A 23,622-nucleotide genomic window follows, 5' to 3' on the forward strand; every position below is an offset into this window, starting at 1 on the left:
GCACATGGGGAAATCAGGGCTGCTGTGGGATTGTTTGTTAAATAAAGAACATTTGTATAGTGCTTCTCCGGATGGACTCAAAGCACTTGAGAGCTGCAACCACTAGAGCACTCTCCATAGGCCACCCTGCACAGAACATTTATATTGCGTTTTTTTTCCTGGTGGACTCGAAGCCCCAGAGCTGCAGCCACTAAGGCACGCTCTATAGGCAGTAGCAGTGTTGGGGAGTCTTGTCCAAGGGTTCCTTACTGAAATAGATACTGGCTTAATGGCAGTTACTGGATAGTACTGGTTAAGGGCTCTTCCTCTGACACAGGGGACCAGGGTTTGTATCTCTTGCCTCTTCCTTTTCAGTAAACCAGCACCTTATTCAGTAAGGAGACCTTGGGCAAGACTACCTAACGCTGCTATAGAGCGTGCCCTAGTGGCTGCAGCTCTGTTGCTATGAGTCCACCAGGAGAAAAGCGCAATATAAATGTTCTGTGTCTTGTCTTCTTATTGTTATTGCTTTATATAGCGCAAGCATCTTCTGTGGCGCTGTACAACAAAATGCAAGGTATATATAACAATACAAAATAAACCATATAACAATACAAGGCAGTGGTGGATTACAGCTGAAGCAATAAATAAATTAACTACACATTTTTACAAGGGGTGGAGGATATTTGCAGATAATACACAGCATTGAGAGACAGAAGGGGAAAGCAGGCCCTGGTCAAAAGGCCATACAGTCTAAAGGTTTAAGGAATGGATGGGACAGTAGGTGAAGGGAGGCTGTGTATGAGATAGTAAAAATGGTGATGTCCTAGCTATAAGAGTGTGCTTAACTGAAGAGGTGAGTTTTCAGGTTGTGCCTAAAAAGGGTAAGTGCGGGTGAGTGGCGGATGTGTTGGGTGAGGGAGCTCAGAGGAGAGGATCGAGAGAAGTCTTGTAAGCGGGAGTGAGAAGAGGTGACCAGAGAGGAAGACAAGAGAATATTGTTAGTAGAGCAGATATTGCTCGTAGGATACTATCTGCAAATAAGGTTATTTAAATAGGAAGGAGCTAGCTTGCAAAGAGCTTTGTAGGGGAGAACCTTGACTGCTGCCTGGGCACATCTTTGATGCTGCTGCTGATACAGCCAATGTGCAGCCAATGTGCAGTGCTGCATGTGATCAGTATAGATGATGAAATCTGCTTGGAATTGGACGGGGAAACCAATAAATGTATGGCTAGCTGTGGGGACATTATTTTAACATACAAGCTTACCTCTGCCTGTTGTTTTATCTTACAAAAGGAGCTGCCTCTTCTATAGCCAGTGTTTGCAGATGATATTAGGACTTCCACTGACATTTGCTTATGAGCTTAGCAAGGCCAATTTAAGGTACATACACATGCTCAACTTTTGTCAGCTGAGAGGGATTGGGACTTGATTCAGGTTGAAGCCAAGTGTTCTTCTATAGCAGTAGACCGGTGCATCTGTCGCTATGGAGGGGTGAGGAGTGGTTACTCGCAGTGCATGATGGACTGGGTTCTGATCTGAGAAGTAAGGGGGAGAACAGTACACTGGGGGGGTTGTGGCGGTCTATAGATCAGGCATTTTGTAACTAAGGTTGGGAAAAACCTGTACACCCTCTCCATTCTCGAATTGGCTTTTTTGTGTGAGCGTAACAGCTTGTACTATAGCGCTGGGGTGGCAAGTCAGTATTTTGAAAAACTGTTTAAATAAAGAAAAATCCAGTTTGTTTTACATTATTTTAAGCATACCTTACTGTAGCTTCACTAATACTATAAAGGCTGATTGTACTCCTCACATTAGTAAGTTATCTACCCCCCAAAGAGAATTGCAAAACGAAATTGAACCTCCTACTGTGGAAGCCTGTGTACAGAAGCCAGGGCCCCTCTAGTCCATGCTGGCAGTGGTAAACAGTAGTGATGTCACCTCATGTCCACCTCCTGCCTCCCTCCTAGCTTTATTGAGCAGGCAAAAGATGACAACTGTGTTTAGAACTACAGAATGGGCAGTAGACCACAGTGGCTGTATATGGCAGGAGCTCTAGTGTTTTTTTTTTTTAGGGGGGGGGGGGGGGTTTGGGCATTTTGTGGGCTGCACCTTTAACTGAGTGTATCTGCTGTGGAAAGAGCAGGCAAGGCACTGTCCTCCCTTTTTCTTGCCTTCTACCAACATAAGAGATTAATCGAGAGATGAAATAGGCCCTGCTCCCTGTAGTTTTTGTCATTCCTACAGCTCATTTTCCAAATGCGTACAGTCAGCTTGGCAGATGTAACCTTTTGAAAACACCATTGCGGATTGTGGTTATATGTGGGGGTGAGCTTGGTTAAAGCCATGTTTCAAAAGTGCCTTGTTTGTTTGAGAAAAGCAGCAGAATTGCTGTGTGTGTAGCAGAATGTTATTTTTGAGCTGCCCTGTGTGAGTATATCATTAAAAGGGAGAGAGAGAGAGAGAGAGAGGGGAAAAACTGTATTCCCCAGCTTCCAAGGGGCCTGTTCTGCCTCTCCTGCAGAGCCTTGTGAGAACTTCCCCCAGCAGCTGTAATTATTTGGAATAGATCTGTGTAGTAGCTGCAGCAGAAATGTTCCAAGTGTGTGCTCGGAATTCTGATTCCAGGCCAGACATCTGCTGGGAACTTCAAGTCATTCCACCCCAGCCCTAGTCATGTTTCATAAAACACTAGTTGGTATTCATTTATTTATGTACCCCTTGCGCTGTTCTGTTCCGAGAACAAGCACTACAGGGAGGGAGGGAGGACTGACTGAAGAAGAAACATTGTGATTCCCCCTGTCTTTACACAGAGCCATGGTCTTTTTTTTTTTTCTTTTTCTTTTCTTTAGGTGCAGGTATAAAAGAGACTTGCTTAAAGGGCCACCTGTGTGAAAAAATCTAACATTTAAAATGCATGTGGATGCATGTGTATGAAATGTACTTTTGTTCCAGAGTATAATGCACTATACATTTTATTTTTTTCTACATCACTGTCACTTGCAATAGATTAAAAGTCTGACAGATCTGATAGGTTTTGGACTAGTCCACCTCCTTATAGGTGAGTCTCAGGGTTTTCTTTATTTTCAAAATCTGTTTTCCTGAGCGGAAGTTACAAAGAACAATTGCCAAAATAGCGTGCACGTGAGTAGGCAGACTAACTGGCATTCTTGCATAGATCCTTTCCAGGGAATGCTTTTGAAGAAAGGAAATGCTGAGAAGCCCCATGAGGATATGGACTAGTCCAAAACCTGTCAGATCTGTCACATTGTTACTGCTTCCTGTAGGTGACAGCAACAACAGCAACGACAAAAAAAAAATTATGTAGCATTTTACTCTGGTAGTTATTACGCGTGTATTTTATATTTTAACATTTTTGGGGTAGTTCTATAATGTATTTTTTTTTAATTTTTAGTTGAAGCTTAATTTCACAAATACTTCTGTTTTCCCTACCCTTTCCTCATTTATCAATAAGCCATCGGTCACATTACCATAGGCAGGCATTCTCCTGTTGTGTGAGTTGCCCGGTTCCCTATTGCATTATTCAGGGGTATGGCTGCATGCTCCATGCCTCCTTCCTCAGGGTCTTGCAAACCTTGGGCTGTTCCTCTCATCCACAATGAACTTGGGTAGGCAGAAGGGTGTCAAAATAAAGCATCTCCTGCTTCCAGTGCAGAGGAAGAATTTTCTCATGGCAATCTGATGTCTGCATGGGCATCCTCCAAGCTGTTTGACAGTATTCTCTATTACAGTGACAGTGTATAAGTGACCCTGGTCATACCATACCTAGTGATAGGCATTCTAAAATAGCTGTATGCCTGCTTCATTTCATTGCCCTCTATCTCTGTTGGCACTCCATGTTTGTAGAGAAGAAAACAGTGCATTCAGTTTATTTATTTTTTTGTACATAACAAACCAGGACAGTCACAGTTTGCCTTACAGATGGAAGCACCCAACTACCTGCCAGTCACTGAATTAGTCCAGGTGTTGAAGCTGTGTAACGAAGTCTCCTGCTCTTTGCAGCAAACTATTCATGCCGGTAAAGGGGGGTTTGAAAGCAATCCATACGCCTACATGTGTAGTGTAGAGGAGGTGCACAGGAACCAACTCCTACATGTAGCATGTTTGTAAAGTGCAATTTGAGGTAGCTTATAGGGTTAAGTTTGCCATACACTTACAGATTGTCACCCAATATTCCAAAATGATTTATTCCTTTCTGAAGAGAATCAATTCACAAAGTCCTGATTCCTACCACACACTGCACATCAATTTCAAATCGATTCCAGCAGGGAATCTATTGAAAATCGGTTGAACGTCAGAGTTTCTCTGTTTGATGTGGTCCAAAGAGATAAGCCATAGATCTACCAATGCTCTTGCCCCCACCCCTAATTGATTTTAATTTTCTATCTTGTCTGGTCAATACTTCAATCAATTTTTAGTCAAAATAAAAAAGCGATCGGACATTTTAGAAAATTGCCAACAGATAAATCGGATCTATAAGGATGAGGAAATTGACGTGTATGGCCACCTTTAGGGGAATTAAAGCCAGCTGCAAACTGAATTGGGAAGCTTAAAGGGCACAACATAGCCCTAATAAGTTGTGTAACACTGACCTTCATTGTTTTGTTTTGTTTTTAATAGCAGTGGTGTTTTTATAAATGTTTAGACTGCAGGAACAAATGCGTGTGGTTATACATAAGCAAATTCTTATCTTTGAACAGAGTGTACTTTATTGCATTCTCAGATTTGAACAGATTACTTGAAACACCACATACATTTATCTGTAGATATTTGCTGTTCAAGCACGCTATTAAAAAAAAAAATTAAAAAAAATTTAAAGGACTTCCTCTCAGCGCAAAAAGATAAACAGTATAAGAACCTTTGATTAAGATGAGGGGGATAAGACAGACTCTTCTCTTTAAAAACACACAGGGTGCATTTCTGTTTTGTTTGTTTTTTTTTGTCCTGTGCACACGTTCAGGTCCACGTTAACCAGTCTGTACCTGTAATTGAGCAAATTGAACTGGTTATCAGACTGCCTTTGTGTATATCATGAAAAGGGTTTGCTAAATTTAGCATTACTGATAAAACACCTTTGAAACTCTGTTGGCTGTTGACAGTATAATATACTACATTGCTAGAAAAAGGCCATAACCTGTTGGTATTCTACCATATGCTGGGCATACACGGCTCGTTTTTGGTGCTCGAGTTTCCTGTTCGATCATTTTGCCCATCGATTCTGCAGTCGATTCTATTATCTTCCGCTCTTTTTTTCTTATCTTTTTCCATTCACTGCTATCACAAATCGAGCGGCAAAACGATCGAGCGGGAGATCGAACATGTAGGAAATTATCTAGCGAGCAATCTACATGGCTCAAAAACGAACCGTGTATTCCCAGCATTAGGCTGGTATGAGGAGAATACGACTCACTCTCTGGACTTCAAGAGCAACACACTTCTTTAGTTTTTGAACTATGCTTTGTAGTTTTTGTCCGATGCTTAATTTACTATACATAGGGTGCCCACATGTTACTTGATACTGCTGCCTGATTGATCTTCCTATATGATTTTATTAAGTCAGAAGAGAGTTGGTGCCACAACATGGCTTTCCAATCGATCTCGCTCTAGCTTTCCAGTGGAAATCAGTCAAACGAGTCGATCATGAATGGTGGAAAGAACTCTGACGCAAGGGCTTAATCGGGTGCACAACGGTAATGGTGTTCGATATCACAACACCTGACAGATCCCTGTCTGATGTTCCCTCAAGTGTAATGTGTGTGTGTGTGTCCATGTGTGTGTGTCCGTGTGTGTGTGCCCGTGTGTGTGTGTGTGTGTGTCCGTGTCCAGTGTTAGTCTCGCCTCTCCTCCAGCGTGACTCCTGGACGACGTCACTGGGAATGCCTTTTTCCGTGTGACGCAGGCATGTGTTGTGACGCTTGGAGTCACGTGGTACAGGCATTTGCGGTGACGCACAACATTGGAGGGAGGCCAGGGAATCAAAGCACATAGATGTGTCTGATCAATATAGGGTTGCAGGGTGGACTGTGTTAGAGGAAATAGTCAGGAATGTTCATAAATGCCAGACTAAACAGGTGGCTTTTCAATTTGGACTCAGAAATTCTTCCAGTGATGGAGATGTCCTGATTGGGTGTGGCAGAGAGTTCCAAAGTGTAGGGGCAGCATGACATAAGACTCTGCCTACAAAGGTTTTGCGGTGGGACCAAATTATTAGATACTGTTGATCTAAGATTGTGAAGGTGTGATGCAGTTGCAACAAGTCCTTCAGGAATCCAGGGCCCAGATTGTCAAAGGATTTGAATGTCAGGATTTGATCAGAGAGGGATCTATCTAAAGGTCGATTTTGCCATACATCGAGTGATATATGGCCACTGTAATGCTTCTTTATAGCGTTGTAAATCTCTTCTGATTTTGTTGAACTGCTCTGTAGCTCCCTAGCTAACCCTGCTACATTCAGTTATGATGCCCGCTGAAGCAGTAGTTATGTGATGGTTGGGTCTTTTACTGACCAACTCAAGTAGTTGAAAAAAAAATAAAAATCTGACGTAATGAAGTTGGTTTGATGGCAGGAAACCTTTTAATATGCCAAACCTCTTGTACTGTCTTGTTTTTGCTGGAAGCTGAATCTCTGAGCTGTTGACAGTTGCAACAGATAATGACTGACATAATTGCATGCCACTGCTTGTGTGCCAGTTGGTTAATGAGCGTTCTGGTTAAGCGGCTGGCATCCTTTCGCAGAAAAAAATAAATAAAATAAAAGCTTCACTGTAAACACTTAATAGTCTTCTGTGAATTGTCACGCGGATGGAAGTAACACTTACATTTAACAAGGACTTGCAGTGCCTAAGCTTGCATTATCTATACAGCATCTAAGCAAAACATGTTTTGCAGTGCAAGCTTTTTATACATCTTTCCATCGTGTGTTTACTATGAGTTTATTTTTAATATGTCTGTTCTCTGGAGTATGCGTGGCAGTCTGCACTGTCACAGGGGACACCATGCAAATGTAAGCTCAAATTAAAGCCACTAGCGTGATCGACAACTGTTATTAGAGTCATTTGCGCATCCGCACGGGAGCGATTTCTCGTATTGAGGATCTGCAGACAAAGGACTGAGTCACAGGGAAGCTGTCTTGCCTGCAGGTGTAGCGTTGGAAAGTAATGGCGTCCGTGCAGAAAGAGCTGGCTCTGGTGTTGAAGCTGATGGATGCTGGGAAAATATTACTGATGTCTTCTCAGGAATAGTGTGAATCATACAGATTGCCTGTGAGGTCCGTTTTTACAGGAAATAGCCTTTGTGTAAAAATACAGTGAGGCAATCTTTAGCTCACATATGTGGAAGACATCAGGCTGTGTAAGTATCATCAGTAGGCATTAAATCTCTTTATTTATTTATTTTATTATTAAAAAAAGAATTGTATATGGAGTAGTGAATAGCAAAAAAATCTCTTCCTAAAATTCTGATCTTTGCTGGTCCATGGAGGGACTTTAGTGTAGCCAATCAAAACATCTTGGCTTTTATTGCCTCAGTTTCTTTCCCTTCCTGTGTCACTGGAAACTTGCGTATTAGGAGAACTTTTTGCTCACCGCATGCTATTTTTGTGTTTTGTAGCATTGAAGGGTGGGTTCCTGGCACTGTGTGGGCGCTCAGTGATGGCACTTTTTAAAACTTTTTAGCAAAAGTTTCAGGCAACAGAGCCTCGTTTGTGAAAACAAGGGAAATTGGGGACAAAGTAGCATTTCTACGCTTTACTGAAGACTTGTGCACATTTCTGATCTTTCTTGGCTAAAACAATCAATGTTGAATGCATCCCATCCAGCAACTGACTGGACAGACTCCTCCCAACACCTGCTAGTCCTGCAGCAACTGAGGGCACCGCCCACCAGTCTTCCCTCTTTACCTTTCCATAGAACATGCTGGGAGCTGAGCATTGTGCCTGCGGCACATGTTTCTACACTGTAACGATTGTTCCAGGCAACAAAAGACTAAGGGCCGGTTCACACGGACGCTTGGCGGCGTCTACCGTCAAGCGTTCGGGACCCATCGGCTAAACTCTCCCATTCAAGTGAATAGGAGCGTTTAGCATTGCGCGGTTACCGTCGATTACCGTCGATTGCATAAACGCGGCGTTCTGATCCCGATTTAACGCATCGTTTCGGCCGTCCCTAGAAGCCGCATGCAACGTCTAGGGACGGCTAGCCGGCGCGTCTTCATGTCCCCCTGCGGGGACGAGAAACGCCGATCGCGACGATCTCTGTACCGCCGCCACCGAACGGGACGTCTCAGGACGACGCGACTTCCTGGCCGCCCCAACGCCGCCTGCCGTCCGTGTGAACCGGCCCTAAAGTTTGTATGTTGCTCAGGTTTCTCATGGGCTGCAGGGAAACCTCCCGTCTTAAAGAGTCACTGAAGCGAAAAAAAAAATGATGATATTATGATTTGTATGTTTAGCACAGCTAAGAAATAAAACATTAAGATCAGATACATCAGTGTAATTGTTTCCAGTACAGGAAGAGTTGAGAAACTCCAGTTGTTATCTCTATGCAAACAAGCCATTAAGCTCTCCTAAGTAGTGGAGTCATGGAGAGGGCTGTTATCCGACTTTTATGATCTCAACTGTTCCTGGACTATTTACTTTTCCTCTGCTAGAGGAGAGGTCATTACTTCACAGACTGCTCTGAAAGACTCGTTTTGAATGCTGAGTGTTGTGTAATCTGCACATATTATAGAATGATGCAATGTTAGAAAAAACACTATATACCTGAAAATAAAAGTATGAGAATATTTTCTTTGCTGCTAATCTTCTAGTAATTATTCATAGTACACAACCAATTCACTATATCATATATTTTTTTCCGCTTCAGTGTCTCTTTAAAGCTGCCAACAAACGCTGCATGTTTTTCTTGCTTCGCCTTGCGTTCAGGCTTGTGTTTTTATTGGCCGAAGGAAAATTCCTGTCGAATGCTTTGCAGAAGCGTGCAAAAAAGTACAAGCTTAACGCAAAAGTGCAGGTACTGCTCGGGCAGCACAGTGGCGTAGTGGTTAGCACTCTCACCTTGCAGCGCCGGGTCCCCGGTTCAAATCCCAGCCAGGGCACTATCTGCATGGTGTTTGTATGTTCTCCCTGTGTATGCTAGGGTTTCCTACGGGCACTCCAATTCCTCCCACACCCCAAAAACATAGATAAATTGGCCCTAAACTACACCCTATATAAAGTTTACCTTAGACTACGATACACACACTACATGATACATACAGACATATGACTGTGGTAGGGATTAGATTGTAAGCTCCTTTGAGGGACAGTTAAGTGACAAGACAATGCGCTCTGTACAGCGCTGCAGAACATGTCAGCGCTATATAAATACTAAATAAAAATAATCCCATGCGGTTGCACCTAACATGGAGGTGCTAGGATACTTAGATGCAGGGTTGCATGCTATGTTCAGATTTACATAACCTGCCACAGAATCCCCTATAGAAACTGCTCCATTGCTTTCAAGGTGAAGCGGTCACAGTGCGTTCAGCAGACTCCAGAACCTGTGTCCAACACTTGTGTTTAAACCCCTTGGAGACCAAACCAAAGCACTACCTACTGGCTACTAGTGATACATGTAAATCTTTTATTTACTTCATTTTTTTTTCTGCCTGTAAGGACTACAATAACTATAAGTAAAGAAAAGCATGTAAGTAAAGAAAATAGCCATTCTCTTTTATGTGTCACTCTTCATGTATAGCCCTTTTTGTGTGACGGGTTTGTTTTATTCCAGCTTTGGATGTCAGTCAAGCTCTGTTAAGACAGCATATGTTACATTTTATGCTAGCCTGTCTCCTATCCGAGCGTACGTTGGAAATACTGGCTGTGACAGTTGAGCGGGTAACAGGTTCAGTGAAGCCTGCACAGCTGCTTCAGCCCATCAGTTTAGCTGGGGAGGCTCAGGGTACACCTGCTGCTGTGTTGATGGTCACAAAGCCTGCACTGTTTATATGGCCGATTAGCTACTGTCGCAGTCCTATGCAGTTGCTGGAATCATGTTAGCTGCAATTTCATGGTCTCTGTGCTCAGTGGAATGTTTGATTCAGTTTTATCGGACTTTGTTTTCTCAAAAGAGCTGTTCTACTTGGTCAAAATAATCTGCGCGGGTCATAAATGATTGCCGCGGTGAAGGTTCAGGCCGTAATTGTGTCAGCTGCTGTGCAAAAGCCGTAGATCATAGTGTTATCAAGAGCAGGAAGGTCAAGGGCTTGTCCTGGTTATGCATCTCACTAGGGCCTTATCACTGCACCAGGTATTTATGTGCTGCAATTCTCCTTAACTGATGGAATAGAACCTTATTTAGGTTTGTGACCTATATAAGGATCTTGTCATCCATGTTTCAGTGAATTCTTAAAGTGGAAATGAACTATTGCACAGGACAGAAGGAAAATCTAGAGAAATGCACCTCGTATGTATTTAGAGAGTTTAGCCTGTCTAATTTCCCCCCTCATCTGTGACTAATCACAAATTGCAATTGGATCCCTCAGCTGTGTCAGCTGAGTGCTACGGCAGAGGCGCTAATTTGAAAGCATAGGATGTTAACAATATGGGCTGGTGCACAGCAGAGCGGTTCTGAAGCGTTTTTTAAAACGCAGGGGGAAAACCGCCTAGCTAATGAAAGTGAATGGACTGGTGCACACCAGAGTGGGTCGTTTTTTCCACAAATGCAAACTCAGGGGCTGTAGCATTTTTTAGATTACTGAGGCGTTTCTGCCTCAATGTTAAGTATAGGAAAGTGGAAAACCGCTCTGAAAAATGCTAGATGAGAGCGGTTTTCCAGGCGTTTTGGTTACAGGAGCTGTTCAGTAACAGCTTTACTGTAACACTATATGATATCTGCTACACAAAAACGCGCTAGGCATGTTTAGAAAACCTCTCTAAACATGCCTAGAATCGCTCTGAAATCTGCTTCATAAACCTTTAGCGTTTTGCAGATCTGCTAGAGGTTTTTGGTGTGCACTGGGCCTGTGTCTGCTTTTATGAAAACAGGACGTAGAAACACTGCAGATTTATTGCAGGATTTCTGTAAGCTGTAACAAATAAATGGTTTTCTTTAAAGGCGGTTATGCTGTTGCTTATCTTTTAGAGCAGAGAGAAAGTTCTGAGTTTAGGTTCACTTTAAAGGAAACACGGATGTAGTAGAAAGATGAGGCATTATTACTAGTGGGGGAGGAGTTGAAATCTAGGCTGATGCTATTGGGTTGCATCAGAACACTGTTCAGACTATAAGGGGGAATGCACAGAGTTTACCGAGAAGATTGCAGCCATAAAAGACAACTAACGAGAGGGATATAGAGGCTGCCATATTTATGTCCTTTTTTGAATAATACCAGTCATCTTACTATTCTGCTGATCCTCTGCCTCTAATACTTTTATCCATAGACCCTGAACAAGCATATGCAGATCAGGTGTTTTTGACATTGTTGTCAGATCTGATTAGATTAGCCGGCTATGGCTAAAAGTACTAGAGGCAGAGGCTCAGCAGGATAGCCAGGCAACTAGTATTGTTTAAAAGGAGATACATATGGCAGCCTCCATATACCTCTCACATCAGAATCTGTTTCAAACTGGTGTTGCTATCCATAAGCAGAGATCTGGTCCCATAATGCCCCTAGTGGCTCTCAATGCTGCTTTATATCCTTAATGTAGCCTCATTTGCACTTTAGAAGCTACATGTTTTACAAGACTTGACTAAGAAATCCCTTTAGTTTGCTTTGTTTCAGTAAATGATGGAATATAAGGACAATAGCGTTGTGTAACCTCCATGCTCTGTGAACTCGCGTGAAGTGTGCATTTGGATCAGTAACTCTATAAATGAGTTTTTCAGAGCCAGACAGCTCCTGTTCCTGGGCCTCAGTGCAATAGGGCTTGTCTATTGTACTCTGTTTATTGTAGCAGCTCAGCCGGTTGGACGCAGACATTTTGTCATGTGAGGAATGCAGGGCACCCTGAGGTTTTGCTAACCACTAAAGCCACAGCCAGCAGTGTGACGTGTGCACGCTTGTCCTAGGCTTGTTTTATTAGCAGAGCTGAATACGGGGTAAGCTGTGCTTCCTGTCTGGTGAGAGGAAACTACCTGAGGCTTTATAATGAAAGCAGTGTGTCTGTGTACACCCTGCACAGCAGAGCAACACACCCAGCACACACTGCAAGGAGGCCTTTCACCTGCTACACAGTGGCATTGTGTTCAGGTTTCATGTGACACATTAATGAACAACTACATGACCTGCAATAACATCACACCATTCAGGTCCCAGATAGCCCGGCTCCGGCAGAATGTTCCTGCCCTTCCAGGTAAAGTGCAATTTATAGAATGATTAACCCAAAACAATACTTAGAGGAACTCCAGTGAAAATAAATTAATAAAAAAGTGCTTCATTTTTATAATAATTATGTATAAATGATTTAGTCAGTGTTTGCCCATTGTAAAATCTTTTAAATCCCTGATTTACATTCTGACATTTATTACATGGTGACATTTTTACTGTTGGTTATGTAGCTGCTGCATGTTTTTTTGGCAGTTGGAAACAGCTGTAAACAGCTATTTCCCACAATGCAGCAAGGTTCGCAGACAGGAAACTGCCAGGAGTACCACGGTCCTTAGTTTCTTGTGGGAGGGGTTTCACCACAATATCAGTCATACAGAGCCCCCTGATGGTTGGTTTGTGAAAAGGAATAGATTTCTCATGTAAAAGGGGGTATCAGCTACAGATTGGGATAAAGTTCAATTCTTGGTCGGAGTTTCTCTTTAAAGCAGTAGGGTCAGCCATACTATGACGGGGAAAAAACACATATATAAGTAGATAAATACTTGATCTACTTACATAACACATGTATTGTACTGTTCACGTTTTGATTTCAGTGAATTTTATATAGTAAATGAAAAAAATTCTGTTCCTGGTGGGGGCCATGTCTTTTGCCCACAGTTGGAGGCTAAATACTGATGTCATTTCTTCCCTTAACTTTTTTCTTTTCTCCTCCACTCGCAGAGTCACCTCAGCCTTGCTTGTAAACACAAGTGAGCAGAGGATCATGTTTCAGCTAGGCAGGGAAATAAAGGAAAGAGGAGGAATATATTACTCCTATTCTTATTATTATTATTATTTAAAAGAACCCCCAGCAGCTTTGGGCTGCTCTGTGCTGGGCTTGGGATGCCTGTGCTGGATAAGGTTATAGAGGCATGACAGACTTTGCGCTGCACAGGTGATAGACTTAGGGCTGCTCTGTGCTGGGCTTAGGATGTCTGTGCTGGATAAGGTAAGAGGAGTGATGGACTTTGGGCTGCTCTGTGCTAGGCTTGGGATGTCTGTGCTGGATAAGGTAAGAGGAGTGATGGACTTAGGGCTGCTCTGTGCTAGGCTTGGGATGTCTGTGCTGTATAAGAGAGGAGTGATAGACTTTGGGCTGCTCTGTGCTAGGCTTGGGATGTCTGTGCTGGATAAGAGAGGAGTGACAGACTTTGGGCTGCTCTGTGCTAGGCTTGGGATGTCTGTGCTGGATAAGAGAGGAGTGACAGACTTTGGGCTGCTCTGTGCTAGGCTTGGGATGCCTGTGTTGGATAAGGTAATAGAGGCGTGATAGATTTTTGGGCTGCTCTGTGCTAGGCTTGGGATACTGTGCTGGATAATAGAGGAGTGATAGACTTTTGCTGCTCTGTGCTGGGCTTAGGATGCCTGTGCTGGATAAGGTAATAGAGGTGTGATAGATTTTTGGGATACTGTGCTGGATAATAGAGGAGTGATAGACTTTGGGCTGCTCTGTGCTAGGTTTGGGATCCCTGTGCTGGATAAGGTAATAGAAGCATGATAGATTTTTGGGCTGCTCTGTGGTAGGCTTGGGATACTGTGCTGGAGAAGTTAATAGAGCGACAGACTTTGGGCTGCTCTGTGCTGGGCTTTGGGATACTGTGCTGGAGAAGTTAAGGTTTATACACGTACGCCCTATTTATTTGCACTGGGTTAATCCAGTTCATCAGTGGAATCAAAGTTCAGAACTGTAAAGCACAGGAAGTGCCAGAACAGTTGTACATTATTTGATTATTGCCAGAGCTTCAGCTGACCTATAACAAGTCAGCTTTATTGCTGGAAGTTAGGAAAACTGGTGTGAATCTTCCAGCTGAGGTGGAATAATCCAGGGAGGGATTTAGGAGCCGGACTTGTATGTTACATCCTGCTTACTTAGTTCATCCGCAATACATTCGCTGCAATTTATATCTACAGCTTCATTTTTAATCACTTTGAACAACAGCGAATAACTGCTTGAACCAATAACATGAAGCGTTTACTGCAATGCTTCTAGTTGTCTTAACTAGTTATAAATTCCCGAATTTTCACACGTGGGCAATGGCCTGCTTGTCCCCTCAGCTCATCTCAGTCATGGCCATGCTGCTGATTGATTTCATACCGTTTAATGATCAGAAACATGACTATGTGCTTGGTAGGGATCAATGGCAGCACTAAAGCTGAGCTCAGAACTCCCTCTCTGCTCTAAAAGACAAGCAACAGCATAATAACCTTTAAAGAGAAACCTTTCATTGTTTCAGCTGATAGAAATCCTGCAATAAATCTGCAGTGTCTACTTCCTGATTTCATGGAAGCAGACATAGGGTTAACATCCTGTGTTTTCAAATTAGCTGCTCTGCTGAGGCAGCCAGCTGACACAGCTGAAAGATCAAATTACAGTTGTGGTTAGTCACAGATTAGGGGGAATGAGACAGGCTGGACTCTCTAAATACATATAGGGTGCATTTCTCGGTTTTCCTTCTGTCCTGTGCAAGAGTTTAGGCTTTTTTTTTTTTTTTTTATCATAATTTTTCTGCTGGAACCTGAACAAGTCCATAGAAACCTTTTTCATACCATTTTAGGACATTATTTTGAAAACAAAAAACATTCTGTTCCAGTTGTTACAAGAGACTGCAATCCTCTCTACACTCTATAGCCCCATCTACACCATACAATTTTTTTATCCGGTTTGATTCATTGATTCGATTCAATCCGACATGTCCGATCAGGATTCGATTTGATTCAATTTGCCATTGCTAAACAATGGCAAATTGAATCGAATCCAATCCTGATCGGACATGTCGGATTGAATGGAATGGAATCAATGAATCGAATGGGACAAAAAAATTGTATAGTGTAAATGGGGCTATGACCCAGATAAGGGTTGCAGAAGTCATCAGGTCCAGGTTTGCTGGATCATGGACAGTCTCCACCACACTTCATCGTAAATAAATCAGGGCAATCTCATCTGTGACTGGTTGCTGGAGGAAGAAAAGGCCACCTGCAGTGATGCAGCATTGGAACCAAATCTCCCATTTGTCTCCCAGCCTGGATGGTTGGAGTCTGAGAATCAGTGGTTGTGTCCCTGTAATGCAAGGAAGGCACAAACACTCTCAGCCTGGATGGCTGGAGTCTGAGAATCAGTGGTTGTGTCCCTGTAATGCAAGGAAGGCACAAACACTCTCAGCCTGGATGGCTGGAGTCTGAGAATCAGTGGTTGTGTCCCTGTAATACAAAGAAGGCACAAACACTCTCAGCCTGGATGGCTGGAGGATGAGAATCAGTGGTTGTGTCCCTGTAATACAAGGAAGGCACAAACACTCTCAGCCTGGATGGCTGGAGGATGAGAATCAGTGGTTGTGTCCCTGTAATGCATGGAAGGCACAGACACTCTCAGCCTGGATGGCTGGAGGATTAGAATCAGTGGTTGTGTCCCTGTAATGCAAGGAAGGCACAAACACTCTCAGCCTGGATGGCTGGAGTCTGAGACTCAGTGGTTGTGTCCCTGTAATACAAGGAAGGCACAAACACTCTCAGCCTGGATGGCTGGAGGATGAGAATCAGTGGTTGTGTCCCTGTAATACAAGGAAGGCACAAACACTCTCAGCCTGGATGGCTGGAGGATGAGAATCAGTGGTTGTGTCCCTGTAATACAAGGAAGGCACAAACACTCTCAGCCTGGATGGCTGGAGGATGAGAATCAGTGGTTGTGTCCCTGTAATGCATGGAAGGCACAATCAGCCTGGATGGCTGGAGGATGAGAATCAGTGGTTGTGTCCCTGTAATGCATGGAAGGCACAAACTCTCTCAGCCTAGATGGCTGGAGTATGAGAATCAGTGGTTGTGTCCCTGTAATGCATGGAAGGCACAATCAGCCTGGATGGCTGGAGGATGAGAGTCAGTGGTTGTGTCCCTGTAATGCATGGAAGGCACAGACACTCTCAGCCTGGATGGCTGGAGGATTAGAATCAGTGGTTGTGTCCCTGTAATGCAAGGAAGGCACAAACACTCTCAGCCTGGATGGCTGGAGTCTGAGACTCAGTGGTTGTGTCCCTGTAATGCATGGAAGGCACAAACACTCAGCCTGGATGGCTGGAGTATGAGAATCAGTGGTTGTGTCCCTGTAATACAAGCAAAGCACAAATAGCCTGTTCAGCTTGAAGCTTGTCTACATATGTGCTGTGTGAGAAGAGAACCATCTGCCTGCCTGTCATCAGTTGATAGCGGATACTGGCCCGCTGCAGCAGTTGTTTATAGGCGTTCAGACTGCCTTCCCATTCTGCTCATTACACTGCGTTTTGTCCTGCAGGCAGAACCGTCTTTCTGTACATGGAGTGTTGTATGATTAAACTGTACAGGGGGATGCAGATGATGGGCTTAGTGCCTTGATGGTTACATGAGAAGCTCTGAGTGCACACATGGGAAATAATGTAGTACAGAGATGACTTCATAGCGTGGGTGAATTGTGCTCCACTTTCCACGGCTGCCCACACCACCTGCTCTGCAAATAGCTGCAACTGTTTAGTCAAAAACACCTACATTGTGAAAATGTGATAATGTGATACCGGTTTAACTCACTGCAGCTATGACATCAGAGGGAAGCAATGTGAGGGAGGGAGTGTATTCTCCTCTCATTCAGCAGAAGTGTGTGGTAAGAAGTGATTGTTAATTGTGTACAGCTGACCTTTCCTCAGAGGATGCAGTTACTTTGTCAGGCAGCAGGGAATGGCTCAGTCACAGACAAGAGCCCATGCAGCTCTGTGTGGCCAGACTCAAATAAAACACCCTATTGCATCCTGCAGTTATTCTCTTAAGCGGTGGCGTAGCTAAGGAGCTGTGGGCCCCGATGCAAGTTTTACAATGGGGCCCCCCAAGCACTCTATACATAACAATTGATACGGCGCATCAAAACCTGCCAATGGCAACTACAGTGTCAGAGGTGCAAGAAGGGGATGGGGAACAGTTTGTTAATAATTTCCACTACTCCAAGTATCTATAGAAGTGATTATTATGAGCACAGGAGCAATAGAAAGCTAATACTGTAGTTGAGGGAGGGCCCTTAGGGCCCCTCTGGCCCAAGGGCCCCGATGCGGTCGCTACCTCTGCAACCCCTATTGCTACGCCCCTGCTCTTAAGGCCCATACACACGAGGCACAATTGTCTGAAGCAACACAGGGCTCGTGTGTATGGGCCTTTAAAGTGGACAAATGTACCCTGTATGTATTTAGAGAGCTTAGCCTGTCTAAGCCCCCTTTATCTGTGACTAATCACAACTGTAATTTCTCTCAGCTGTCAGCTGGCTGCCTAGACAGAGCAGCTAATTTGTAAACACACGATGTTAACCCTATGTCTGCTTTTATGAAAGCAGGAAGTAGACACCCTCCAGTTGTATTACGTTGTTTGTTTCAGCTGTAACAAAGTAATCGTTTTCTGTAAAAGTGTGTTGTTTTTTTTTTTTTTTTTTTTTTTAAACAGACCTGGTCACTCTCTCATACTGTCAATGAGAAGTTGTGGCTAGCGTGCCCCTCAGCCATCCAATCCAAGAAAGCTTTATTGGCAGGACCAAATACATTTCGCATTGCCAAACCAAAACATTAGTGTTAACATGGAGGGGGGGGGGGGGTATGGTTGTGAGGTTATGGGCAGGGTATAGGTGACAATATACTGGGTATATAGTACATATGGGTGGCGAGGGTATAGGGGAGTCACATTGACAGCACTTTCTGCCAATGTGACTGAAGGGGGCGGGTAAGTCTGACTGTTGTCATTTGCTGAGAATCTATGAACAGGAAGAGCAGATCATTTACATTTTTATTTAGCAAAAACTGCAAATCTTTATACGTCACAAGATCTCACAAATCTGTACAAATCTGAAACCATATTCTAACGCTGTTCCACTTGATTCAATGCATAACCATCAATCCATTCAGAGAATTGAGAAGCTGCAATTATACAGCAATATTTCTCCAGATAAACGACAGGCTTGTCACACAGCATGTTTTATTCATAATGCATTTAAAATAATGTTCGGCTGAACGCATAGAAGGAATCTGTGCCTGATCTGGCTCTGTTCGTACAATGCGCTACTGTTTGAAGTGTATCGCTAGACTGGAGGTACAAAGAGCCTCTGAAATCTGACGGAGAGATTCCCTGGAATTCAGCTTTTGTGAAACGCCATGCAGGTGCTTTTGCCACTTTTTAATATTTAATGATATTCACTTGCAAATTGCACTCTCGCCGCTTTCCCCAGGCAGCCCTGTGAGGGAGCGATGTCTGCAGAGTGCTGAATGAGGCTGGCACAGGAACATTACAAGTACTCTGCTCACTGGGATACGCCGGGCCTGTCACACAAAGCCGCCCTGTTCAGGGAATAGGCACCCATTGTAGTGACTCCTTTATGATAGCAGTGTTTGCTCAGAATCAAAAGGCAGGTGTTGCAGCAGCTGTAAATAGATATGTTCAAAATAGACCCGCTCCACAGAACGCAGATAGGCTTCCCAATATTATTTTGGCAAATATTTTATATGCATTTTTGGAGGATTTTTTTTTGTATTTTAGGCCATCTTGTAGAATATTCCATTTATGTAGGGTTTATTTTTTGTTTTTTGTTTTAATCATGCATAGTTCTAAACCATTTTAGAGCACACACAGCACATTTATATCGCTCTTTTTTCCCTAATCAATGTACCATAGCTGCAGCCACTAGGACGCGCTCTATAGGCAGTAGCAGTGTTATGGAGGCTTGCCCGAGGTCTCCTCACTAATTAGGTGCTAATTTACTGAGCAGCAAGAGCTGATATTCTAACCCTGGTCTCCTGTGCCAGAGGCAGAGCCAGTACACTATCCAGCTACTGATAAGTATCTAAGGCCGGCCATGCTCTGGTCGATGTGGCCCAACCGATAGATCCCTCTCAGATCATTATCTGACTGGAGAGGGATCTGTCTGATCGAATCCTTCCACACACAGATTCCATACACACTGCTTGCTGGGTTCCCTGTTCACCTAATCCGCGCCCCCCGCTCCCCAGGCCTGTGCAAAGTAGTCAATTCTCACCTGTTAACCATCACAGAGGTGCCTGGCTCTTCTACTGACCACATATGCTATTGCTCCGTTGTTATTGCCCGATGAAGTGGTATCAAACCTGCAAAACGCATTGCATATTTGCCATTCATAAATAAAATATATTGACTGTCTTTACTACAGTCGTTGTGTGTCTACTTGGAGGAGGTAAGTCCACCACTACCTCCTCTATTTACCAAGAATTTGGTTTTTAAGCTCATTTGGCTTCCTTTTATCCTCTTGGCGCCTCTGTTCTCCTGCATAATATTGTGTCCACCCTGGGTGGAGGGTTGAACCCCCTTTTTCTCATCTACAGAGAGCGACTTCTTATTCCTGAGTGGGGTCAGGAAAATCTCCCCACCTGCCTTTACAGTGGTTGCCTAATGGTAACCCTGGTTTGTGAGTATAAGGGCTCGTTTCCACTATCGCGAATCTGCATGCGTCCAACGCATGCAGATTCGCACATGTAATGCAAGTGAATGGACCTGTTTCCACTGTAGCGTTTGCGTGGTGCGTTTTTATGAGCGGTGAAAAAACGCACAAAAGAGCCAACGAATTCGCCTGCTAGTGGAATGCATGCGAATCGCCGCTAATGTATTTAATAGGGAAATCGCATGCGTTTTTTACGCGTTATTTTACGCGATTACGCATGCGATTCCGCATAGGAACCAATGTAAATTACACAGGCAGTGACATGGTTAAAAACGCACATAGCCTAACCTATGCGAAATCGCATGCGTAATCGCGTAAAATAACGCGTAAAAAAACACACCTGCATGCGATTCCTTCTGCGGTGGAATCCAGGCGATTCCGCACCGCTACAGTGGAAACGAGCCCTCAATATTTACTCTATCTAGTAACCATTTACCAGTACATATTACACTATTGGGGCTCTTGGTTTTCCTTGTACCGTGTATCCTCTATCCATGGCCGGGCTCTCCTTCCGGTCTCATTTCTCCTGGGGCGCTGTGTCATGTGATGAACATTAGAGGCCAAACACTACCGGCACCGTGGCACGTACCTTATGTGACCATTAGAGGGGTCTTGTGTTTGGCCTCTAGCATTTGTGACGTGACACAGACGCCCAGGAGAAAAAACAGGAACGGAGGATCCTGGCGGTGGACAGAAGACGCGTGACGGACAGGACTGAAGTGTAAGCTCTGCTGCTGCGTAGGAATGATCACAGATATGCAAATTGTTCCTGAGTTGTTGCAAATTTATGCAGATATATGCAGCTTGAAAATGGACCAGTCAATTTAAACCTGGGTTTAAATTGATTGGTCCGTTTTCAAACGGCACAAATTTGCATAAAAATGTGCATAATTTCAGAAAAATTTGCATCTCCTTGATCATCCCTACTTCTGCGTCTGTCGTGAAATCAACACCGCTTGTGACGCGTTCCTGACTTGCTGCCCACCGAACACAATCTTCCAACTGGCCTGACTAAGTGAATCCATCTATTTCAGCTGAAAAACGTTCGCTCGGGAATAGTTTGCTGCATGGATTTTCAGCAGATTTGATCAAATCATAGAGTAGGCCTAATATCAATGTAAACATTCAACCAGTGTATGGCCAGCTTCATTTTGTTTCCAACCAGTTCAGGTTCCCTTTAAAGTGAAGTGAATGTGAAATAAAAAGCAATAAAGCGACACCCACCCTGGTAGAGGGAAGCCTCTGGATATATTAACTCCATCTGTAACGCACTGAACAGGCCCGCTCTCTTTGTTCAGAGACTGGAGAGCAGTTTATGGACGCTACTGTTTCAGTGCCCTCTAGTCCCAATACAGCAATTCATTTGTTACTGTACCGCTTGTATTGAGAAGCTTATCTCTGCAGTGGGTGAGATCCAGGAATTGCTGCTGATGGTGCTGCTGATGGTGTACAATGCTGTGGGAGTGAATGAGGGTTATTCTGCACTGTTCAGTAATACTGAGCCCACACTTGCAGAGGCAGCACAATAGAGGTGTGGGGCTGCCCAGATTTCATTTACAAGTTCTAATGGGGAAAGAGAGATGTGAGGCAAAGTGAAAGGATTATTGTAAGGCTGCAGGTGGAGTTATTGGCAAACACTCATTCTTTATGAGGAACCGAGCTCCAAGGAAATCAACCATAAACATTCCTGACCTCCTCCAATTAGGTTAAAATAAAAAATGAATAAATAAAGCTTGTGAATAGTTTTGTATATCCAAATGAGCTTAGCATTATATCCCCACTATCCTATACTTGTAGCTAATGGGAGGGGTTGGTGCTGGCTTCTGTACTAACTGCTAGTTAGGCACAGAACTACACTTCCCATGATTCTCAGCTGTAATTGATATCAGATAATACCGAGCTGACTGGTAGCATCCATTCTGGTTTCTGGTGGTGGTTCTCATGATGCTGTCCCTGCTGGTGCAGTGGTGGTGTTCCTGTAAAGCTGTCACTGGTGGTGCAGTGGAAGTTGTCTTTGCTGGTGCAGCCATGCTCTGTGGTGCTGTTCCTGGTGGTGCAATGGAGTATGTTTCTGGTGGTGCAATGGGGGTTTCTCGGGGTGCAGTGTGGTATGTTCCTAATAGTGCTGTGGGTGTTTTCTCTGGTTGTGCAGTGTGTGTTTCTCATGGTGTGTGGTATTTGATGGCTGCTGTCCCTGGTGGTACAGAGGTGAAGTCCCTGATAATGCAGTTGGATGTTGGTGATGTAGGAGGATGCCTGGTGGTGTGGTGGGAGAGACTTCTGATTATGCAGTAGGTGGGATGTCTGGTGGTGCAGTGGGTGAGACTTCTGGTTATGCAGTAGGTGGAGATGTCTAGTGGTGCAGTGGGAGAGCCTTCTGGTTATGCAGTAGGTGGGGATGTCTGGTGGTGCAGTGGGTGAGACTTCTGATTATGCAGTAGGTGAGGATGTCTGGTGGTGCAGTGGGAGAGACTTCTGGTTATGCAGTAGGTGGGGATGTCTGGTCATGCAGTGGGAGAGACTTCTGGTTATGCAGTAGGTGATAGGCCTGAACGATTTTGGGAAAAAATTGAATTGAACGATTTCTGTCCGAAATCACGATTTCGATTTGATTCACGATTTCCTTCAAATCAAGCTTTGTTCCCCATCTGTGCCTCTCTGTCCTCCTCTCTCTGTGTACATCCTGGGTCTCTCTCTGTGCCGACTGTCCCCCAAGCTGCAGCACTGCTGGACATACCTTCCAACGCGATTCCAGCGATGCCAGTCTATCAACTTCGCCTCCTGCAGGCTCTAATGCACGGCATACAGTACTTCCTGTTTGTCATGTGACATACAGGAACCAGGAAGTATGCCGTGCCTAGAGACGACGAGAGAGGACAGAAAGCGTTTGACTCCTGTCAGAATGTATTTCCAACACTGCTGATGCTGCAGGCTACACGTGCTGGGTCTTGGGGGAAGTTTGAAGCCGCTTCTTCAAACTTCCCCATGTGAAAATAATGTAATCACGGAAATTGTCACTTTGACGATTCAGAAATTGTCAGCTTGGTGATTTCGATTTAAATTTGATTTATCTTTCAGACCTAGTAGGTGAGATGTCTGGTAGTGCAGGGGGTGAGAGTTCAGGTTATGCAGTAGGTGGGATGTCTGGTGGTGCAGTGGGTGAGAGTTCAGGTTATGCAGTAGGTGGGGTGTCTGGTGGTGCAGTGGGAAAGACTTCTGGTTATGCAGTAGGTGAGATGTCTGGTGGTGCAGTGGGAGAGACTTCTGGTTATGCAGTAGGTGGGATGACTGGTGGTGCAGTGGGAGAGACTTCTGGTTATGCAGTGGGAGAGACTTCTGGTTATGCAGTAAGTGGGATGTCTGGTGATGCAGTGGGAGAGCCTTCTGGTTATGCAGTAGGTGGGATGTCTGGTGGTGCAGTGGGAAAGACTTCTGGTTATGCAGTAAGTGGAATGTCTGGTGGTGCAGTGGGAGAGACTTCTAGTTATGCAGTAGGTGGGATGTCTGGTGGTAATGTCCCTGACAAGTGGTCTTATTAATGCATCAAAGGTGTGTGTTTCCCCAGTTTCAATAACTGGTTTCTTGAAGTGCACTATAAACTCCAGTCACTATGGCTGCTCCAGTGCAGTTGACCACACATTGCTGAGCTCATAATTATGTTTTGTTTGAACTGCCTAGAGTTTTGTTAACCCAGCCGGCTGGCAGTATACACATTCTAGATACACGGTATGTCTAGCCGCTGTGCTATATACAGGAGACAACATAGCAGCCAGCTAAAAATAAATACATTTTTCTTTCTTGGCCAACATGGTGT

The 23,622-nt window shown here is 44.1% G+C and overlaps 1 protein-coding gene across 5 annotated transcripts in view; it reads left to right on the top strand.

The window, feature by feature from the left end:
- JMJD1C (jumonji domain containing 1C) overlaps positions 1-23,622 on the top strand; it is a 509,668-nt gene that overhangs the window by 386,387 nt on the left and 99,659 nt on the right. Inside the window, exon 1 of one of the 5 annotated variants that reach the window (XM_068255135.1) lies at positions 10,201-10,287. The exons of the other annotated variants lie outside the window; for them this stretch is intronic. Coding sequence (XP_068111236.1) covers positions 10,255-10,287 — 33 coding nt within the window. The 5' untranslated portion in view covers positions 10,201-10,254. Of the gene's footprint in view, positions 1-10,200; positions 10,288-23,622 lie in introns of those variants that run through there. 5 annotated transcript variants of the gene reach the window in all.

This window comes from Hyperolius riggenbachi, chromosome 10 (assembly GCF_040937935.1).
Source record: "Hyperolius riggenbachi isolate aHypRig1 chromosome 10, aHypRig1.pri, whole genome shotgun sequence".
NCBI classification, from domain to species: domain Eukaryota; kingdom Metazoa; phylum Chordata; class Amphibia; order Anura; family Hyperoliidae; genus Hyperolius; species Hyperolius riggenbachi.